The following is an 18,008-nucleotide window of genomic DNA, read 5'->3' as shown; positions in this document are numbered from 1 at the left end:
TTTGCTCAACATTATGTTTGTGAGATTCACCCATGAAGTTGAATGTAACCAAAGTTGTACATTTTCATTGTTGTAGAGTATCCTATTGTAGAACTACATCAAGTTTCTTAACCATTCCACTGTTGATGAACATTTAGGTGATTTCTAGTTCTTAGCTATTACAAGTAATGTGGCTGGGAACATTCACGTACCTGAATCTTGGTGTATATGTGGGCAGTTTGTTGTGTTTATATCTAGAAGTAGAATTGCTGGATCATAGAATATATTGCTGATCAGGAGTATATGAGTTCTTATTGCATCATATCCTCACCAGTACAAACATGCTTTTAGCAATTCTGACAGGTGTGATTATTGATGATGGTGAACATTTTGTTCATGTTTTTATTAAGCATTTGGATAGCTTCTTTGGTGAAATGTCTTTAATTAAGCCTCCTGTCTATTTTCCTCTTGATCTTTTTTCTTTATTGATTTATATAAAAAAATATAGATAAATATTGATAGATGTATGGATGGGGAGATACAAATCCTTTGCTGCAAATATCCTCTACTCCTTGGCTTGCCTTTTCACTTTTTTTTTTTAAGTTTTTAAAAAAATTTTATTTATTTTTGGCTGCTTTGGTTCTTCGTTGCTGCACGTGGCTTTCTCTAGTTGCGGTGAGTGGGGGCTACTCTTCGTTGCGGTGCGCGGGCTTCTCATTGCAGTGGCTTCTCTTGTTGCGGAGCACGGGCTCTAGGCGTGCGGGCTCTTGAGCGCAGGCTCAGTAGTTGTGGCGCACAGGCTTAGTTGCTCCGCGGCATGTGGGATCTTCCCGGACCAGGGCCTGAACCCGTGTCCCCTGCATTGTCAGGCAGATTCTTAACCACTGCACCACCAGGGAAGTCCCCTTTTCACTTTCTTAATGATGTTTTTTAGTAACTAGAAGTTTTAAATTTTTTATGTAGTAAGATTTGTAAAACAATTTCCCTTTCTAAATATTAGTTCTTTTGTCCTTTAAAAGGACAGATCTATTTGTCTTTAATGATTAAAGTAGTATTTTCTACTTTATTATAAGCAAATATTATCAGTTTCTATTTGAAACTTTTACTTTTCCAGGCTGTCATAAACAGGCTTCCCTTCAGTAAAACAAAGAAACATCTTTGAAAGAAGGAACATCAGACTAAAATTATGGAGTCCAACAGTGGGTTTATGCTTGAAAAGAATAGAAAGTAAATATGGACATCTTGGCAGACTGTGTTCTTCTATACTTAATTAGTACATCTCAAGCCTCTTCCAGTCTTAGGCTATACAGTACACTGGTGAATAATTGTAGAATTTGAATTTTGCAAACTATAAAATTTTGCTACATTTTACTTTTTCCCACTAGAGCTTGACTCCATTAAGGAGCTTAACTGATATTTGTATGTGATACTCCAAGTTAGGCCTGTATAGCTCCATGTGCCTTCTAGAGTAGCTACGGGTCACTGACCTCTATCTATCGTGAACTTTTTCACATAATGTCAGAGTAATTAATATAGTTTATTGCAACAGTACCATATTAGTTTTAGTAACTTAATCATTCAGACTATTTTATTGTCTTCCATTGCCATGAACTTAAAATGACACAAGAAAAGTATACTCAGGTACCCTGAACTGTGAAAACATGAAGTACATATGGATGTTCATATTAACTAATAATTAATGTTTATATTAATATTCATATGTGGACCAAAATTTGTCTTTAATCATTTTGTATAAATGATTTTGTATAAATAACTCAATATATATTGACATATAGGCTGAGAATGTCATATATTAATTCAACTAAACATTTTATTTAAATATCGGGGAAAACCTGGATATTTTTTTTCAGTGCCAGAGATTAGACACATACAGAGACTCCAAAGTGGGAAAAGAATAGAGAATTTTCAGAACTGAAAGATTTTTTTGTGTCCAAACATAAACCTTATGAAAGCACGTATTGAATCTCATTTAGCATGGTAGTCCAGTTTGGTAGCAGAACAAGACTTGCCCTGTTCTGGAACATTTTATCCCTCAACTGAATTTTTACTATTTTTTGACTTATTTTCTTAGTAGTTGCTCTTGGTATTAAAATATGAATCTTTTCACAATTTACTTCACAGGAACTTTGCTCCTGTATTACTCCATTTCTTCCCTCCTCTTTTGCGCTATTATTGCCATACATATTAAATCTATATATGTTTAAACCCCAACAGTACAGTTTTGAATACTGCTTTGTGCAACCTGTGTCTTTTAAAGAAGTGGAGAAAATAATAAAGAGTAAAGAAAAAAGGGATAATATTTATTCAGTCTTTTAAAATTTATCATCCCATGTATTTACCTTTTCTGGTGTTCTTCATTTCTCCTGTGGACTCTTAGTTAATATCATTTTCTTTCAACCTGAAGGACTTCCTTCAGGATTTCATGTGAGGCAGGTATGCTACCAACAACTTATATATCTTTGTTTATCTGGAAATGGCTTTATTTTGCATTTATTTTTGAAGGATAGTTTTGCTGTATGTGGGTTTCTTGGTTGATAGTTTCCTTCCCTCAACACTTTGAATATGTCATTCCACTTCTTTCTGCTCTCTATTTGATGAGAAGTTTTTGGAAAAATTTTGGATGTGAATATGTCAACAAACTAATAAAAAGTAAGCGTGAGTACTAAATCTAATTGAGAAACAGAGAATTACTAGAAATAGGATGACAGCAGATGTAGAGATTTAAAATATGGTTATTACATTTATTTTCTAATAAATGTTAATATTTTGATATTTTGAAACTTTTCTTTAAAAAAAATCAAATCACCAGAATTTACCAAAAATATGTATGAACCTGAAAAGAACATCATCTAAGTAACTGAAAATACTATGTTACCTTTCATCATATAATTAGACTAAAACCTCTAAGAACTAATAAAGAAACCTATCCAGTTATTTTATTAACCCTTTGTAACTTTGAAACTAAGCCCTAATTAAAATAGCCCTATAGAAAACCATGGGCAACTATCAATGATAACTATACATGAGAATATACAATTGATAAGTAAAATATGAGCAAATCAAATTCATTGGGACACAAGGGTATAATGCAGTACAACTAAGTTGGATTTTTTTCCAGGAAGATAATAATTATTTAAAATAGTATGACAACATAACAAAGTTAAATTTAAAAAGCCATATGATAATTTTAGTAAGTGATAGTAAGCATTCAATATCCAACAAAATTCCTGATAAAAATTCTTGGTTAACTAAAACTGAGGGGGATATTCCTTTAACATAATCTCAACACAATCATTGTTATCAGTAGTATGAGAGCCAATCTTATTAAAATGGGAATAGGACGGATGCTTGATTTCATCGACTATTATTTAACATTATTCTTTCGATTCTAACTGTTGTGATAGGAATGGAACACATATAAGAAGTATAATCTGGAGAGAAGAAATATGATGATTTTATTATTTTTTAATGTGAAATTAATCTGAGAAATTGTAGAGTTAATGAGAGATCAATTATAAAGCCAGTTTTTAAATAAGTGTACAAAATCAGTAGTCTTCCTGTATAGTGCAAATAAACTTAAAATATGAAGAATAGCAATAAAAGCCATAACATATTCTACCTTGGAATAAGCGCTGAGAAAATGTAGAATCTATATTAAGAAAAATGTAAAATCATACTGAAATATTTAAAAGAGGATGAATACATGGAGAAATGTAACATGCTTCTAAATAGGAAAATAGAATTTCATAAAGATGTTATTTTCCCAAACTTAATTTATACTTTTAATGCAATTTCTACCCCAACCCCTACAGAATTTTCAGATATGGTGAAGTGAGGAGCTTGACAATTGATTCTAAATTCATACAGAGGAATAATGGGGGGAAATTTAACAACCAGATATTAACACACATCAAACATCTACAGTAGTTATGCACATAGAACTGATGTAAGAATTGATGAATAAATGGAACAGAAGAAGTCCTGGTTTTATTCAGCTTAATAACTATAAATCCCCCAAATTTTGAAGTTGTTTGTTACAACATCATAACATGTTTTCCTTATGTTACAATTCTATAATTTTAAACAGAAGTACATTTAAACAGTATTGCTCCTCTGAGCTTGATGATCTCACCAAATGCAAAGTGAGTTTCTAATATCATGATTAGGAGCTGGACTTGAAAAAAGTAGATTGTGAAGTCTTTATTTTGCTTTTTATTTTTTTTGTTCTGAGAAACAGCAATAGGAAATTTGTTTGCTGGAGGGTAGCAGTGTTTAGCCTAACCATTTGGACTTCTCTTGGTAAACTGCATGCCGTATTTTATGTAGACAATCATGTCATCTACAAATAGAGACCATTTCAATTCTTCCTTTACAATATTTATGCCTTTTATTTCCTTTACTTGCCTTATTGCATTGGCTAGGACTTCCAGTAATACATTAAATAGGAGTAGTGAGAGTAGACATCTTATTATAACTCTATTAGAGAGGAAGCATTGAGTCTCTCATTCATTAAGTATGTTGTTAACTGTAGTATTTTTGTAGATGCCCTTTATCAGTTTTTAAAATTTCCCTTTATTTCTGCTTTATTGTGATTTTTTTAAATAAAATGTTGCTGAGTTTTGTCAAATTCTTTCACAGAATCTGTTGATAATGATCATGTGTTTTTTTTTCCTTTTTAGCTTGTTAAAATAGTGAGTTATATTAATTGATTTTAAAATATGAAACCACATTTGTATTCTGGGGATAATCTCCACTTGTTAGTAATGTATTATCCTTTTTACATATCACTTCATTTGATTTGTTAATATTTTGTTGAGGATTTTTTGTCTATGTTCATGAGAGATACCGGTCTGATGTTTTGTTATGGTGTCTAATGTGTTAGTTTTAGTACTCAGGTAAAGCAGGCCTCATAGACTGAGTTGAGAAGTACTTCCTTTTCTTCAGATTTCTGGAAGAGATCATCTGTTACCTGTTTCTTCATGAATGAGTTGTTGTGGTTGTGTTTTAAGGACTTGGTCCATTTCATCTAAATGGTCAAACTGATGTACCTACAGTTGTTTGTAGTATTCCTTTATTATCCCTTTAATGCTTATAGGGTCTGTAGTGATATTTTCCTTTTCATTTCGGGTAGTAGTAAATTGTGTTCTCTCTCTCTCTCTCTCTCTCTCTCTCTCTCTCTCTCTCTCTCCCTCTCTCTCTCAGGCAGGGGGAGTCAATAGAAGTTTATTAATTTTATTGATCTTTTTAAAGAACAACTTTTGATTTTAGCTACTTTATTTTTTCTGTGATCAGTTTTAATGATTTCTCCTCTTAGTTTTATTATTTCTTTCCTTTTATTGTACTTTTTTATTCTAATTTCCATGGTGATAGATTATTGGGTAGAGATCATTTTTATTTTCTTTTCAACTACAAGCACTGTAATTCTATAAATTTCCCTCTAAGCACTGCTTTAGCTGTGTCCCACAAATTTTGTTGTTGGTCTTTATTCAAGTTTAAACTTCTCTCCCTAATATGCCTGCTATTATTTACTTTTCATAGTCCTTGAGTAGTGTTTTGTTTTGTTTGTTTTTTATTTTGCTTAGTATCCTTAGTTGTATCAGTGTGAGAGGTCAGCTCTAGTGGATTTACTCCATTTTCTCCAGACCTGGAGCTCTACATTTTAAAATATACTACAGTTTAAAGTAATGTTGACCCTGTCAACAAAGCACTTCATCAGTTTCTAATATAAAGGTGGAATTTATTGGGCTTCACTTGGTTAACTCCAACTTTTGAAATAATCTGATCACAGTGTGACCATTTCTTCAGTGCTATTCAAATTAATGAAATTCAAATTTCATTAATTCAACGAATATTCTGTGCCTATTATATATCAGAAACTCTCCAAGACCTTAGATATATAATAGTAGAACTTACTATATTTTATGCTGTGTGATTCATAGCATAGAAATCATTATTTAAAATCATATTCAAAATCATTATTTGTACTACCAGGATGAAACTCAATGTAGTTTTAATGCATTATTCCCTTAGTATTTACTGACTTTGACTCAGTCACATTTCATTCAGTTCCTCAAAAGTCATTGCTTTCTCTTACTGCTAGGCTTTTCCCCATTTTGCATGGTACCCTCTTATTCTACACAAATTTCTACTGGCTACTTCAATTAGCTAATTTCATTCATTCTCCTGGTCTCAGTTTTAGTATCACTTCCTATGGGAAACATTAATTTACTCTAAGTTATTTAACTCTGCAATGCACCCCACTTATCCATACTGAAGTACAATTAGGGCTTATTGGACTGTCTGTATAGGAGAGGTAAGGCCTGGTGGCAAGAGGAAACACAGAACTTTTAAGGAACTGAAAATAGCCCAGAGTGGAAGGAATAAAGCATACATGGTGGGAATCAGTTCTCTTTGAGGTCGTAGAGAGGAACCACCCCATGTTGTGAAGTGTTTTTAAAGTTTTGCCACCTTAAATGAAGAATGTTTCAGTGGGGGAGCAATGGGTGGGGGGACCAACATGATCAGATTTGTATTTTGTTATTAAGAGTCATATTGAAGATATGTTGGATACTTTCAACTTTTAGAAAGTGTTTCTTTCACATAAGTAAAGCCATCGGTGTAGTGCAAAAATCCAAAATCACAAATAGATGAATAGTGAAAGGTAAGGCCCCCTCCCATGCCCTCCAGCCACTCACCTTACCCCAACAAGTAGTTGTTTTCTGCTGTTAGTTCTTCTAATGACTACCTGTAACTTTGTATACCATACTTAAGCACATCTTATCTATTAACTCCCCACAATAAACAATGATAAAATTAGTATCTTCAACATTTTGCCGCCTTTCCTCTCTAACCTCCCTATGCTTCACCACCTAATTGTAATTGAATATGTTATTTGTCTTTGTTCTTTTATTATTTACTTAAAAAGTTATAACTTTTTATATGCCTATACCTCATTAAAGGTATTTTTTGACCTCTCATTTGGAAGATAAGGAAATTAACATGCTCACCGTAAGTTCATCATTTTTCCTCAGTTCTTGTTGAGAAAGTTTTACTCATACTATATATAAGTTGTATTGGTTTTAACATTTACATTCTATTCCTTAACTATAATTCTCATAGTTATTTTAGTATTAGTTGTATATTTAAATGGATTCAATTCTCTTTGTCATCCTTTTGCCATATTTTCTACATTTATCTCTCAGCTGAAGTTCAGTCTTCAGTAGTTTGTTAAAGATAGGATCTTAATAGTTATCTTTCTTGAATATTGCATGTTTAAATTTTTTTTGTCTGTTGCCTTTATTCTTGAATGACAGCTTGACTGGGTATATACTAATGGGATAATTCTTTGTTTCTCAGAAGACTTTGTAGCCATAGCTCCACTGTTTCTGTAGATAGCTTTGGAGCCAGCCAATGTTTTCCTCCTTTAGTAACTTGATATTTTTACCTGAAAGATAATTGTTTCTTCATCTTTGAAGATCAGTTCTCTCGCCAGTATATATCTTGGTGTTTATCATTCTGTGTCAGTTTTCCCAAGGAAATGTGTCCTTTCAATCTATGTATTAAAATCTTACTTTATTTCTGGTACATTTTCTTAAATTATATCTTTGGATATTTTCCCCATTCCATTTATTTAATTCTTTTTTTTTAAGAGATACCAATTATGCTTGTGTTGGATCTCATTCAATGGCTTCCATATTTAACATCCTTTACTTTTAGTTGTTTGCTTATTTCCCTTTAATTTTCTCACTTTTCTTAATCCTTCTATGTCTTTTCACCTTTTAGCTGCTTCCAACATGGCCTTCACAAAAGAAAATAACTTTAATAAATACTTAGATAATGTGGCAAAATTTCAGTTTCTTTGTATTGAGAGTTGAGGGCAGGATTTATTTTGATAATTCTTGGTGTGGCCGTTGGAAGTTGCATACTAAAATTCTCCATAACATCCTACAAGTCTATTTCTAAAAGACAGACTCAAGAAAACAATAAAATTTACTTAAGAATTAAGTAAGACGTCCTTCAAAGAATTATGACTTTACTTCTTTATATCTAAATGTGTAATATTGGAAACATATTTTACTAGTTTTGTATGTAATTATAGGTGGGAGGATTGTATATTTGGTATTATTCTTCATCAAAATTATTGCTTTAGCATTTTAAAAGATTTAAGCCATATTATTGTAAAGGTATGTCTGTTGTCAGTTTTTGTAGCTTCCATTGTAATGTTTATTATACAAGACATGTTTGGGGCAAAGAGTGGTATTTGATTAAATGCCATTAATTTACTCAATGTATCTCATTATAGTTTTTACTTTATTATTTATCAAACCATCTCTTGTAGTCTAAAATATTGGTAAATAATATAGTGATAATAGATCATTTTACTTTTCTTCCTCTTACACTTTCTTTTTAAAAATAATGCACACTGGTGGTTTTTGTATCGCACTACTTTCTCAATTAAATAAGATCCCTTTAAACAATGACAAGAGAATGCAATATAAATCTCTATTTACTTTATTGTTCTATATGATCCTGTATTGTTAAAGTGGAGAACATGGAATAATTTTAAAAGATAAGTATCTATATCCATTTCAAATTTCAATATATAAGTACTGTCGAGGGAACTTATTGCCCCCCTAAGAGCAGTATGTAACTAATGGAAGACATCTGCTAATTTTTTAATATATATGAAATTTTAAAAAATTGAATGTAAATTCAAACCCATTTCTACTGGGATAGTTTTTACATGTTCTTTATAAATGAAAATAAATTGATTCAGTTATGAAATAAAAACATCTTTGAGTGCAACTCAGTAATGTATGCATAAATATAATAAATCTTAGTATTGTGTCAGGAGAAGTGAATCCACTATCTATTACACTGACTGCTTATAAACTAATCACTTGAAAAAAATCAAAAATGAGATACATATTAAATATTAGCTATAAAGCAAAATCTGGAAAACCTGAGTTCTTTTCTCTGGAAAACCCCTTGAAAGTATTAGTTTATAGCCAAAATAATATAGATTTTCAGACAAATATTTTCAAAGAGGGTTGAAAATGGAGAATAAACACAGTGCACTTGAATTTGATCTTATTGCTGTCAAGTGTGCTACTTCACCAAGACTTAGAATAAATGAAAAATCAACTGTATAGTACATGTAATTTTCTCCTGCTGAGCAGAGAATTAGCAAAGTCATGATTTCTCAATGTGGACAACAAATATACCTGTAGAGAGTGTAAAGAAGAGATGGAAATGAGTTTTTATTCCCCCTTCCTCATACTGAATTGCCTATAGAACAAGAATAAAAATCCAAAGGGCAGTTTTTTTCTTCTGCATAAAGTAATATTCAAGTTCCGTGCTTTTCTGGAAATATAAATAAAGGCAGAAGCATGTAGAGCAAGCTTCAGTATGGCTGGATTAATAATTTAAAAAGAAAGGGAAGGTTGCATAGAAACATGCACCCTGTGATTCAGCCACTTATCCCCAGCTTATTAACATTTGCTGAGCATCAACTTATAGCATAAAAAACCAGTATGCTTAGATCATTTAAAGCAATCTTGCCGGGAATCTCTGGGTAGTATTCCTTAAGTCTGAGAACTATAGGTACCCTTAAACACCAGTGTTCAGTGTCTGCATAGAGCACTTAGCATATTTCTTTTTTCTCTATAGTCTTAAATGTGTGGGAACAAGTGATCAGGGTCCTTTTTATATTCAAAATGGGTCAGCTTCTGTCTAGAAAGTGTCTTATTGTCATGATGTCACCACATCTCAAGATTTGTGACCTTTTGCACCATATGGATTCATGGTAGTCCACGTCCTAGCTTACAGACCAGAGTGCTTTTGTGCCCCCGCTAGGGGGTATCAAAGGCTTTTGGTCTGGAATTTCAAGTACCGATAGATTTGGAAAAACAAAAAGTAATTTTTATATATCCTAAGGACCGCCAGATGTCGCAAAGGCATCATTGATGAAACGGTTTTTATCCAAAATGTGGCACTTATATAAGGAATACTAGTATTGTGTTTGAGAGTCGTAGAGGCCATAACAGGTCAGTGAGACGTCCTTCAAACATCTGATTTTTACATTCAAGAATGGGCCCAGATGAAAAGATAACCACATATCTGACATTGACGTTGCCACCATTTAGACAACCGATTCAATTGCCTTAGTCAGTGGGATCAATCAGGCCTTTATTACTTTGAAAAACCACAGAAAGATATAGTTTTTCTTTTTCTTTAAAAATGATCATTTGGAACTACATCTTACCACTGTATTTTAACTATAACATTAAATGCTGCATAGAAACACATATAAACTTTCGTAACTTCCCCTACCCCCAAGTTTAAAGCATTTTATGAGATGTACAAAATTATAATAATGAAAGAAATGGTACTGAGTGAAATTCTGCTGAGCCAAACTGTATGCATAAATTGGCAGTTTAACAAGTAAAACTTGGAAGCAAGCATTTGATGATTGATTTTTTATTGAGACAGAACAAGCATGATAGTGGGTAAAGTGATTTTCCTTACTGAGAGAAAATATAGTGTTTTTCAACATGTCTCTAGTATGAATGGAAGCCTTGTCAAAAAAACGAAGCAACACATAATATCTTTTAAAAGGTGAATTAACATAAGTATATCACTTATTTTATGGATCAACTTTTATACTTGTCAGTTTTATTCAGAATGTCATAAAGTTTATATCATAAAGATGGTATTATTATCTTTGTTATGTCCTGAAAAAAAAAACTGATATTAACTGCTTTGCTAGTAGATTATAAAATATACTCAATTGAAGACATGCAATGATGAAAAGTAAGGCCAAAATATGTATTCATGTATAGATCTTAGGCAACTCCCTGGTAATTTTACATACTTGAAATACATTATTCAACAAGTAACCTGCTGTATATTTGTGTGGAATAGGCTCTGCCTGAGAATACAAGAGCTGTCAATATAAAAATAAGAAACATGCATCATTCTAATTTAATTACAATTCATCAAAAAATTACTCTATTGTCTGTAATACAGGAAGATGTATAAACTTTCTTAAAAAAATAATCATATACTAAATAAGCTTAATTGAGATTCACTGTTAGAATTTTTGTATATAGTTTTCTGTTGCTTGAAGAATATCTGTATACACACATACATCAACATGTATGTACACATGCTGAATATTTGGTTTATATGTTTTCTTAGTGTACCTATTTTATAGATAGATCCTTGGGAAAATTTAAATGAGGAATATGAATTTGTTTATAGAGGGCTCTTTCCAAGTTTGTAAATGTACATTTATTCCCAATTGTGTTTTCTAGCTATATTTTGCAATTCTACTTAGCTGTGGATATATTATTCCCATTTGGAATAAAATGTATAGCAACATAAGGAGGACATGCTCATACAGTTTTTCTGGATTTAGTTAGTAAGCAACCTGTGAATTTGTGGCTCCTATTACATTTGAGTGTGTGCATCGTGGGTCCATGTTATATGTGAAAGATTATCTGTATTTTATTCTAAGACTTTATGTATATTTAACCTTTAATTTGACTAGCAGGTTGTGTGATTTACATAAAAAATAGATCAGCTTTGAATTCACTGAATGTTATTGGTATAACATAATCAATCATCTCTAAATGTTAATGGTGTTAAAGAGCAATGAGAGCATATGTCTTATATTTGTAATCCTGTAGATTTATGAAATTATTTAGGATGTCTAAGAGCATTAGCTCATGGCATTTCTCCGTGGTTAAGGATTGAAATTTTTTGAATGGTGGCCATCATTTTAATGAAGTTGGAGAATCAGCCAAATATAAGCACCTTTTTTAAAAATCATGAATTACCTAATAGGTGCCTTGATGACTAGAACATTCTTATGAAGGAAGGTATATATAGACCACAATACAGTGCTTAAAATGCTGTGACTTTGTCTCGTTCTCTTTTCACTATCTTTTAATAAAATATGACTTTCATTGGTGTTATCCTAATTACATCATGCACACAATTCCTCAATGAAATAAAAAGTCAGTATGTGAATGACAGTAGTAAGGGAAAAATAGGATTTCAAATGGTAAAAAGCCTGCACTGGTAACAAAGACTGAATCAATCCCTGTGTTGTGTAGCAGCTTGATCATATCTTTAAAACTGATAGTAACAAAGAATATTTATTTGTTGCCATGCTATTGTAGGATTTATTTTTAAACTCAAATCCCAATTATCAGGAAAATTGCATCCTCTTTATCTCACAGAAGGGCATACTGAATCATAGCATATTTGGTTATTGGGACTATAATATTGTTACCTTGCTTGAAACACATGGTCTCTCTTGATATACAAGAAAAAACTGAATCCATTTCAATAAATTAATAGGGATGAGAATCCCAATCCATCCTTCTTTTCAAAGGTTCGCATACATTGTAATGAAATGCATTAGGAGTTTTCTTCACTTGAAATCCAAATGAGACCCATTTTGGCTCACACCCTTGACAGTCTCTTTTATAAGCATTGCTGTCTCCTGTTCTTGTGTGGGCCTAGTAAAATGCTTCCTTTGTAAGATGCACAGAGACAATATAATGCCACGAAAGACGAAGGTGTCAAAACACAAAGTTAGAGGCAATCTAATCAATGCCTCCTGATTTAGCCTTTGAAGGCTCTCTTCATTAAAACTCTTTAATGGTGAGGCTTATCTTGAGGTAGAGCTGTTACTTAATATTTTTCAGTGTCATTCTTTGGACAGTCATTTGTACCTTTTAAATGTATTTTCAGTATTCATTGTTTAGTAAATTGGATGTCTTGTTAGCATGGTGGTGGTATGAATGACTCGCATCAAAGTGATTGAAGGTAATAGTGTATAAATTCTTGGTACATTTTTTTCCTATCCCCTAATCCCCATCTTTCCTTCCAACAACAAAAAAAAATCTTATTTTCTTTCTAAATATCAGGTGTAGGATGTCATTTGATGCTTTCCAAAAACAGACATTTAGACTTTTTCCCATGTCCAAGAATGTGATTGGAGATCTAAAAATAACTCAAAGCAATTAAAATTTCTATTTGAATAGAGTTTATTGCCATTGTCATCCTTTTACTAAATATACTTTTCAAATTAATTTTCATTTTATCTAGAGCTTTTGGGTAAAGCAATGTGAGTCTCAGTAAAGTGATGGAAAAAATCCTAAGATGTTCAATGCTCTCTTGAGTTTTTATTTCTCAGTAAGTACATTAAGAATGCTGAGACATGGAAGAGGAGAGATGTATACCTATCCAATTTCAGATAGGGTTGTGAATTTAGGAATTGTGTCTATATAACACCTTCTTTAAAATGGTTTTACTTTCTTAGGTGTGAATAAAAGTGTATAAAATATAAAATGTTTTTGAATCTTCAATTCAGTAGTCCCCTCCCCCCAGTAATTTGTTCAGATCTAATAAATTGTAAAATTTAAATGATTTTCTTTTATACATTGACCAGATGGCATCATGATTTTGAAAAAATATAGAGAATATATTGAAGAATATCTTATTAAGGAGGTATGTGTTTATCTATATTTAGACTCATTTCATACACACACAATGTGTGTGGACAGCTAGATACATACAACAGTAAATATACTTTAGTTTTTTGTTTGTTTGTTTATTCACAGACTATATAATCCTTCCTGTAAACAGATTGAACAAATACATATGCTTTCAGATCGGCGCATTCATGTAAGCCATTTAAAGAACCTGAGAAATCAGGAGCTTAATTTCTTTTAACATGCCCAACTTAAAAAAAAAAAAAATTCACAAGATGCCCTTGCTACCCTTTCCACCGCAATCTACAATTATCAGCAAAAATAAATAATTTACGAAATGCAGCAAATAGAAAAAGATAAACACCATAGAATTTATGCACACAGTATCTTGGAAATGGAAAAGAATTCAAGCAACTTTGACCTGATTTTTAAATGACTACTGTGGTGACTACAGCTGCTCTAGCTTAGTAATTATTTGTGATAGGTTGTTTTTGAGTCCCATATGTATAAGGAGCTCCAGGCCCAGCTACCTCATTTGCTGGCACATAAACAGATTCTTCCAGGTGCTGAAAATTAAATTTTAATATATTATTTAAATATTAAGAGAATTACAGTTTCAGTAATTTTACTGCTACAGCTGTAGTGCAAAGCATCCCTGTAGAATGCAGAGTGTTGGACAATCTAACATATAGGAAGTTTATAGTGATTTTTTAATTTATTAGCTTATATATTTAGTAGATGATAGCCTTATTTGGCAGTTTGTTTATATATGGGTAACTTTGATTAGTTTCTGGTAGTTTGGGCAACCTTTAAATTATTGCAAACTTATTTTTTGTTTTTTTTAGGTTATGTGCCTTAAAAAGACAACATATCAATGACAGAGAAATTTAAGATATTAAGAGATAGATGGCCAAGAAATCAGTGCCTCTTGTAGCTTACTACATACATATTATTCTGTTCTGAAAAGAGTTTTAAAGCCTGAAATATTTTTTTATCTCTGTGGTTTCTACTTTCCATTGAGAATGATTTTAGAGTTGTTAGAAATCAGAGGAAAAGTCAACAAAATTTTAGTCTCTAAGGCCCTAAAATCAGGTTTCATGATTGGCATACCTCTTGAAATTTTTCTTTGGCTTTTGACCTGTGCAAATTATGTAAAACCTAATTTAAAACAATATCTGTGTGTTGGTAAGATGTCTGTAGTTTGTTTGGAATTTAGAGTAAGAAATTAATAATAAACTTTTATGTTACAATCATTTATAGCTTATTTTTTTGTGAAAAAAGTCTTTCCTTTCTAGGAATTATACACATTCAACATTACTAAAGGAAATTTATTTTCTGTTAAACATGATTTTAATGAGTGTACCTTTAAAGAATTGAAGACCACTATAAGATGAGCAATGTGTTAAATAAATTGTTTTCTGTGACCAACATTTTCAAAGCAAAGGGTGATTAGCTACCTTCAAAGTACAGTATTAGGAAAGAATTTCCCATTATTGATAATCCCCTACATATAAAAACCTCTTTTGCTAACTGAAATACACTTTGCTGGCAGAATCACAGAGCAAAGTGCATGTGGTGTAAATCCAAGGCAGTTAATTTTTTATGCTCTGGAGCTAGATTGCTTGGTTTCAAATCTTAGCTCTACCACCTTCTAGCTGTGTGATCTTGGACAGCCAAACCTTCAAGGCCTCAGCGTTTTCATCTGTAAAATGGAGCTGCTTTATAAAGTTGTTGCAAGGATTAGATGAATTTATCAAATAAAAGACTTCAAATTGTACCTGGCACAAAGTAAGCACTTTATAAGTACCAGCTTTTTTATTAGTAATATTTATGCCGTTAACTTTGGATACATAGTGTAAATAAATAACATACAATGCTCACTTTCATAACTCTTGAAAAGTTTTAGCATTTATTCATAATATTTCTCCTAGATAGCTGATAACTTTATGGTATTTAACCCATTAATATAAATAAACCCTTTACCCTTGGGATTTCTACTTTAGATCATAGTAGTAGGCCATTTATAGTTTCATTCATAACTCCAGATATAGTGTGAAAAACTGTGACACAAACTGTCACATAGTAAATTATTTAACAAAATCTCAGTAGGAAGAGTTACATAATTACTTCTTAAATCTCAGAACACGTTTTAAAAATATAAGGGTAAAGAATGTCAGCCTTTTTGTTTTTTTCCTCTCCTAGTATGTACTTCTAGAAAGTACTTACTTTTAAAGGTCTTAACTGCTTTTGAAAAATCCAACTGGTTTTGAAAATCATTATTAAAAAAATAATCATGCAAAATATATTCTGAAAGGTGGATTAAAGGCCAAGTACCATAACATTTTTCCTTTGTAAGACATGATTTTTATGTATCAATAGGAGTAACTAATATTTTCCCTTGTAAGACATGAAAGATTTGGGATGTCAAAATGAGCACTGACATACCTACTAGGTCAGGACTATTTTAGGCTCAGGGTGGAGCTATAGAGAACAAGGTGGACAAAATCCTTACCTTCTTAAAGTTTATACTCTAATGATAGACAATAAACTGATGAATTAATATGTAACATAACATCAAGTGGTAATAAAGGCTATGACATAAAGTAAAGCACATAGAGGTATGGAGGATAGATGATTTTTTAGATAGGGTAATGGGGGAAGGAATATATGATATTTATGTGACCCGAGGGAGCAAGCTATGAAAACTTCTGAGGAAGTTTCACATCAGGCAGGGGGAACAGCCGTTCTGTTCAGAGACAGAAACAAGTTTCGCATGATTCAGGAAGAGCAAGAAGCCCATTATGTCTGGAGCTAAATGCAAGAGGAAGGAGAGGAAGGCAAAGGTGACCAGAGGCCAGATCACACAGAAAGGCTTTGATGTTGTGAGATAACAAGTCTTTGGAGGGTATTGAGCTTGAAGGGATGTAATCTGACTTACACATTTACAGCACTGTTTTGATTGCTATGCCAAGAATAGACTGTAAGGGTGAAAAGAGTGGAAGAGAAAAATTAGAATGCCGCAACAATAGTCCCAGGTGGAATTAGGTTCACCTAATTGGACTTGGCATCTATTTTGAAGATACTGAGTTGAACCATATGAAAAATAGAACTTGAAGGATTGCTGATGGATTGAGTGTGAGATGTGAGAGAAACAAATCAAGCATATCTCCCAGGCTATGGACCTGAACCAATGTGTGAATAAGGGTGTGATTTGTGGAGATAAAGAAACCTGGGCGAGGATGGAATTTGGCGGGGGTGGGGGGCGATCCGAGTTCTATTTTGTACATATTACATATGAGGTGCCTTTAAGTCATCATCCGGGAGGAGTAAAAGATGGACATAAGAATGTGAAACTCAAAGGAGAGATTGGAGTTGGGAGTTATTATGGCAGTGATCGTAGTTCAGACAGCAGTATGTGCCAGGACGGGACTGATTTGGATCTTGACTGAGATCTGGGACCTGGCGCTAACAAGGAGAAGTTGGGAGGAGCAAGATGCTGTTAGGTCAGCGAGAAAGAATGGTCAGTAGAGCAGGAGGAAAACTCGAGAATGTGGTATCCTGAGAGGCCAGTGAGGCTCACAGGGAGAGAGGGAGTGATCAAGTGCTGCTGTCCGTCTCTCTTGAGTTCTTCTCACAAATGTTCACAGACAGCCATGGCTTTGGGTACCCCTCCCCTTTTCAGTGAACGCACTTGGACTTGTTGCCTTTCCTTTTTCTCCCTCAGTACCAACTCTGGTACTACCATCTACAGAAATGTGCCCTCCTTACCCCCAGTTTCCCTTAGTGCTTCTCACCTTGCTCTTGGATCGATTTACGACTAACCCAGGACAATCTTTATAGGGATGAGAAGGGGTAGTATTAGGGAGAAAGCATCCCCGTTAAGCCTCTTTTTCCACCTACCCAGCAGCCACAGTGCCAACATTCCTGGTCCTGCCCTAATGCTTCAACCTCCTCTCATTTCCCACAAATCGCAGCTTGCTTAGTTCTTCTATTTAATGTTATTTTGGCTAATCGTTATTCTGTTATGTACCAGAAAATAGCGTATATCATCTCTGCCCTCATTCTTTATACCTGTTCCTGATCTTTTGAGTAGTTTTTCCTCTAAAAGTAAACAAATTGTCATCTGCTCTCTGGACTGTCAGAGCTCAGCCCTGTGTACCACTCTTTCCAACTCTCCAATAATCAGTGAAAAGAACATGCAGGCACCAACAAATGGGTATTTTCGACGGGAAATTCTTGTCCATGTATGGTTATTAATCCCTATGGTAAATTATGGGTCAAATGGATTTTTCCTGAGGTAGCCTGGGCCCATAACATCATGTTAATGTTGTTTGTATGAGAAAATATACCCAAGTTGTTAACAAGCAATTGCCTCATTAACTTTCAGACTATAAGCTACCTACAATTCAGAGACTAGTTAGTGTATTTATAGCCATCTTACCTAATTTTATATCTATTATATATACATAGATATAGTATACATGCTTATATATCATCTATAAC

The 18,008-nt window shown here is 33.0% G+C and overlaps 1 protein-coding gene across 3 annotated transcripts in view; it reads left to right on the top strand.

Annotated features, from left to right (window-relative positions):
* Nucleotides 1–18,008, top strand: part of KIAA0825 (KIAA0825 ortholog) — a 408,362-nt gene that overhangs the window by 237,064 nt on the left and 153,290 nt on the right. The window contains exon 21 of one of the 3 annotated variants that reach the window (XM_060093151.1): nt 13,463–13,521. The exons of the other annotated variants lie outside the window; for them this stretch is intronic. Within the exon in view, the coding sequence (XP_059949134.1) occupies nt 13,463–13,490 (28 nt within the window). The 3' untranslated portion in view covers nt 13,491–13,521. Of the gene's footprint in view, nt 1–13,462; nt 13,522–18,008 lie in introns of those variants that run through there. 3 annotated transcript variants of the gene reach the window in all.

Source organism: Mesoplodon densirostris, chromosome 3, assembly GCF_025265405.1.
Source record: "Mesoplodon densirostris isolate mMesDen1 chromosome 3, mMesDen1 primary haplotype, whole genome shotgun sequence".
Lineage (NCBI taxonomy): Eukaryota > Metazoa > Chordata > Mammalia > Artiodactyla > Ziphiidae > Mesoplodon > Mesoplodon densirostris.
This window is presented reverse-complemented; position numbering and strand designations above follow the sequence as displayed.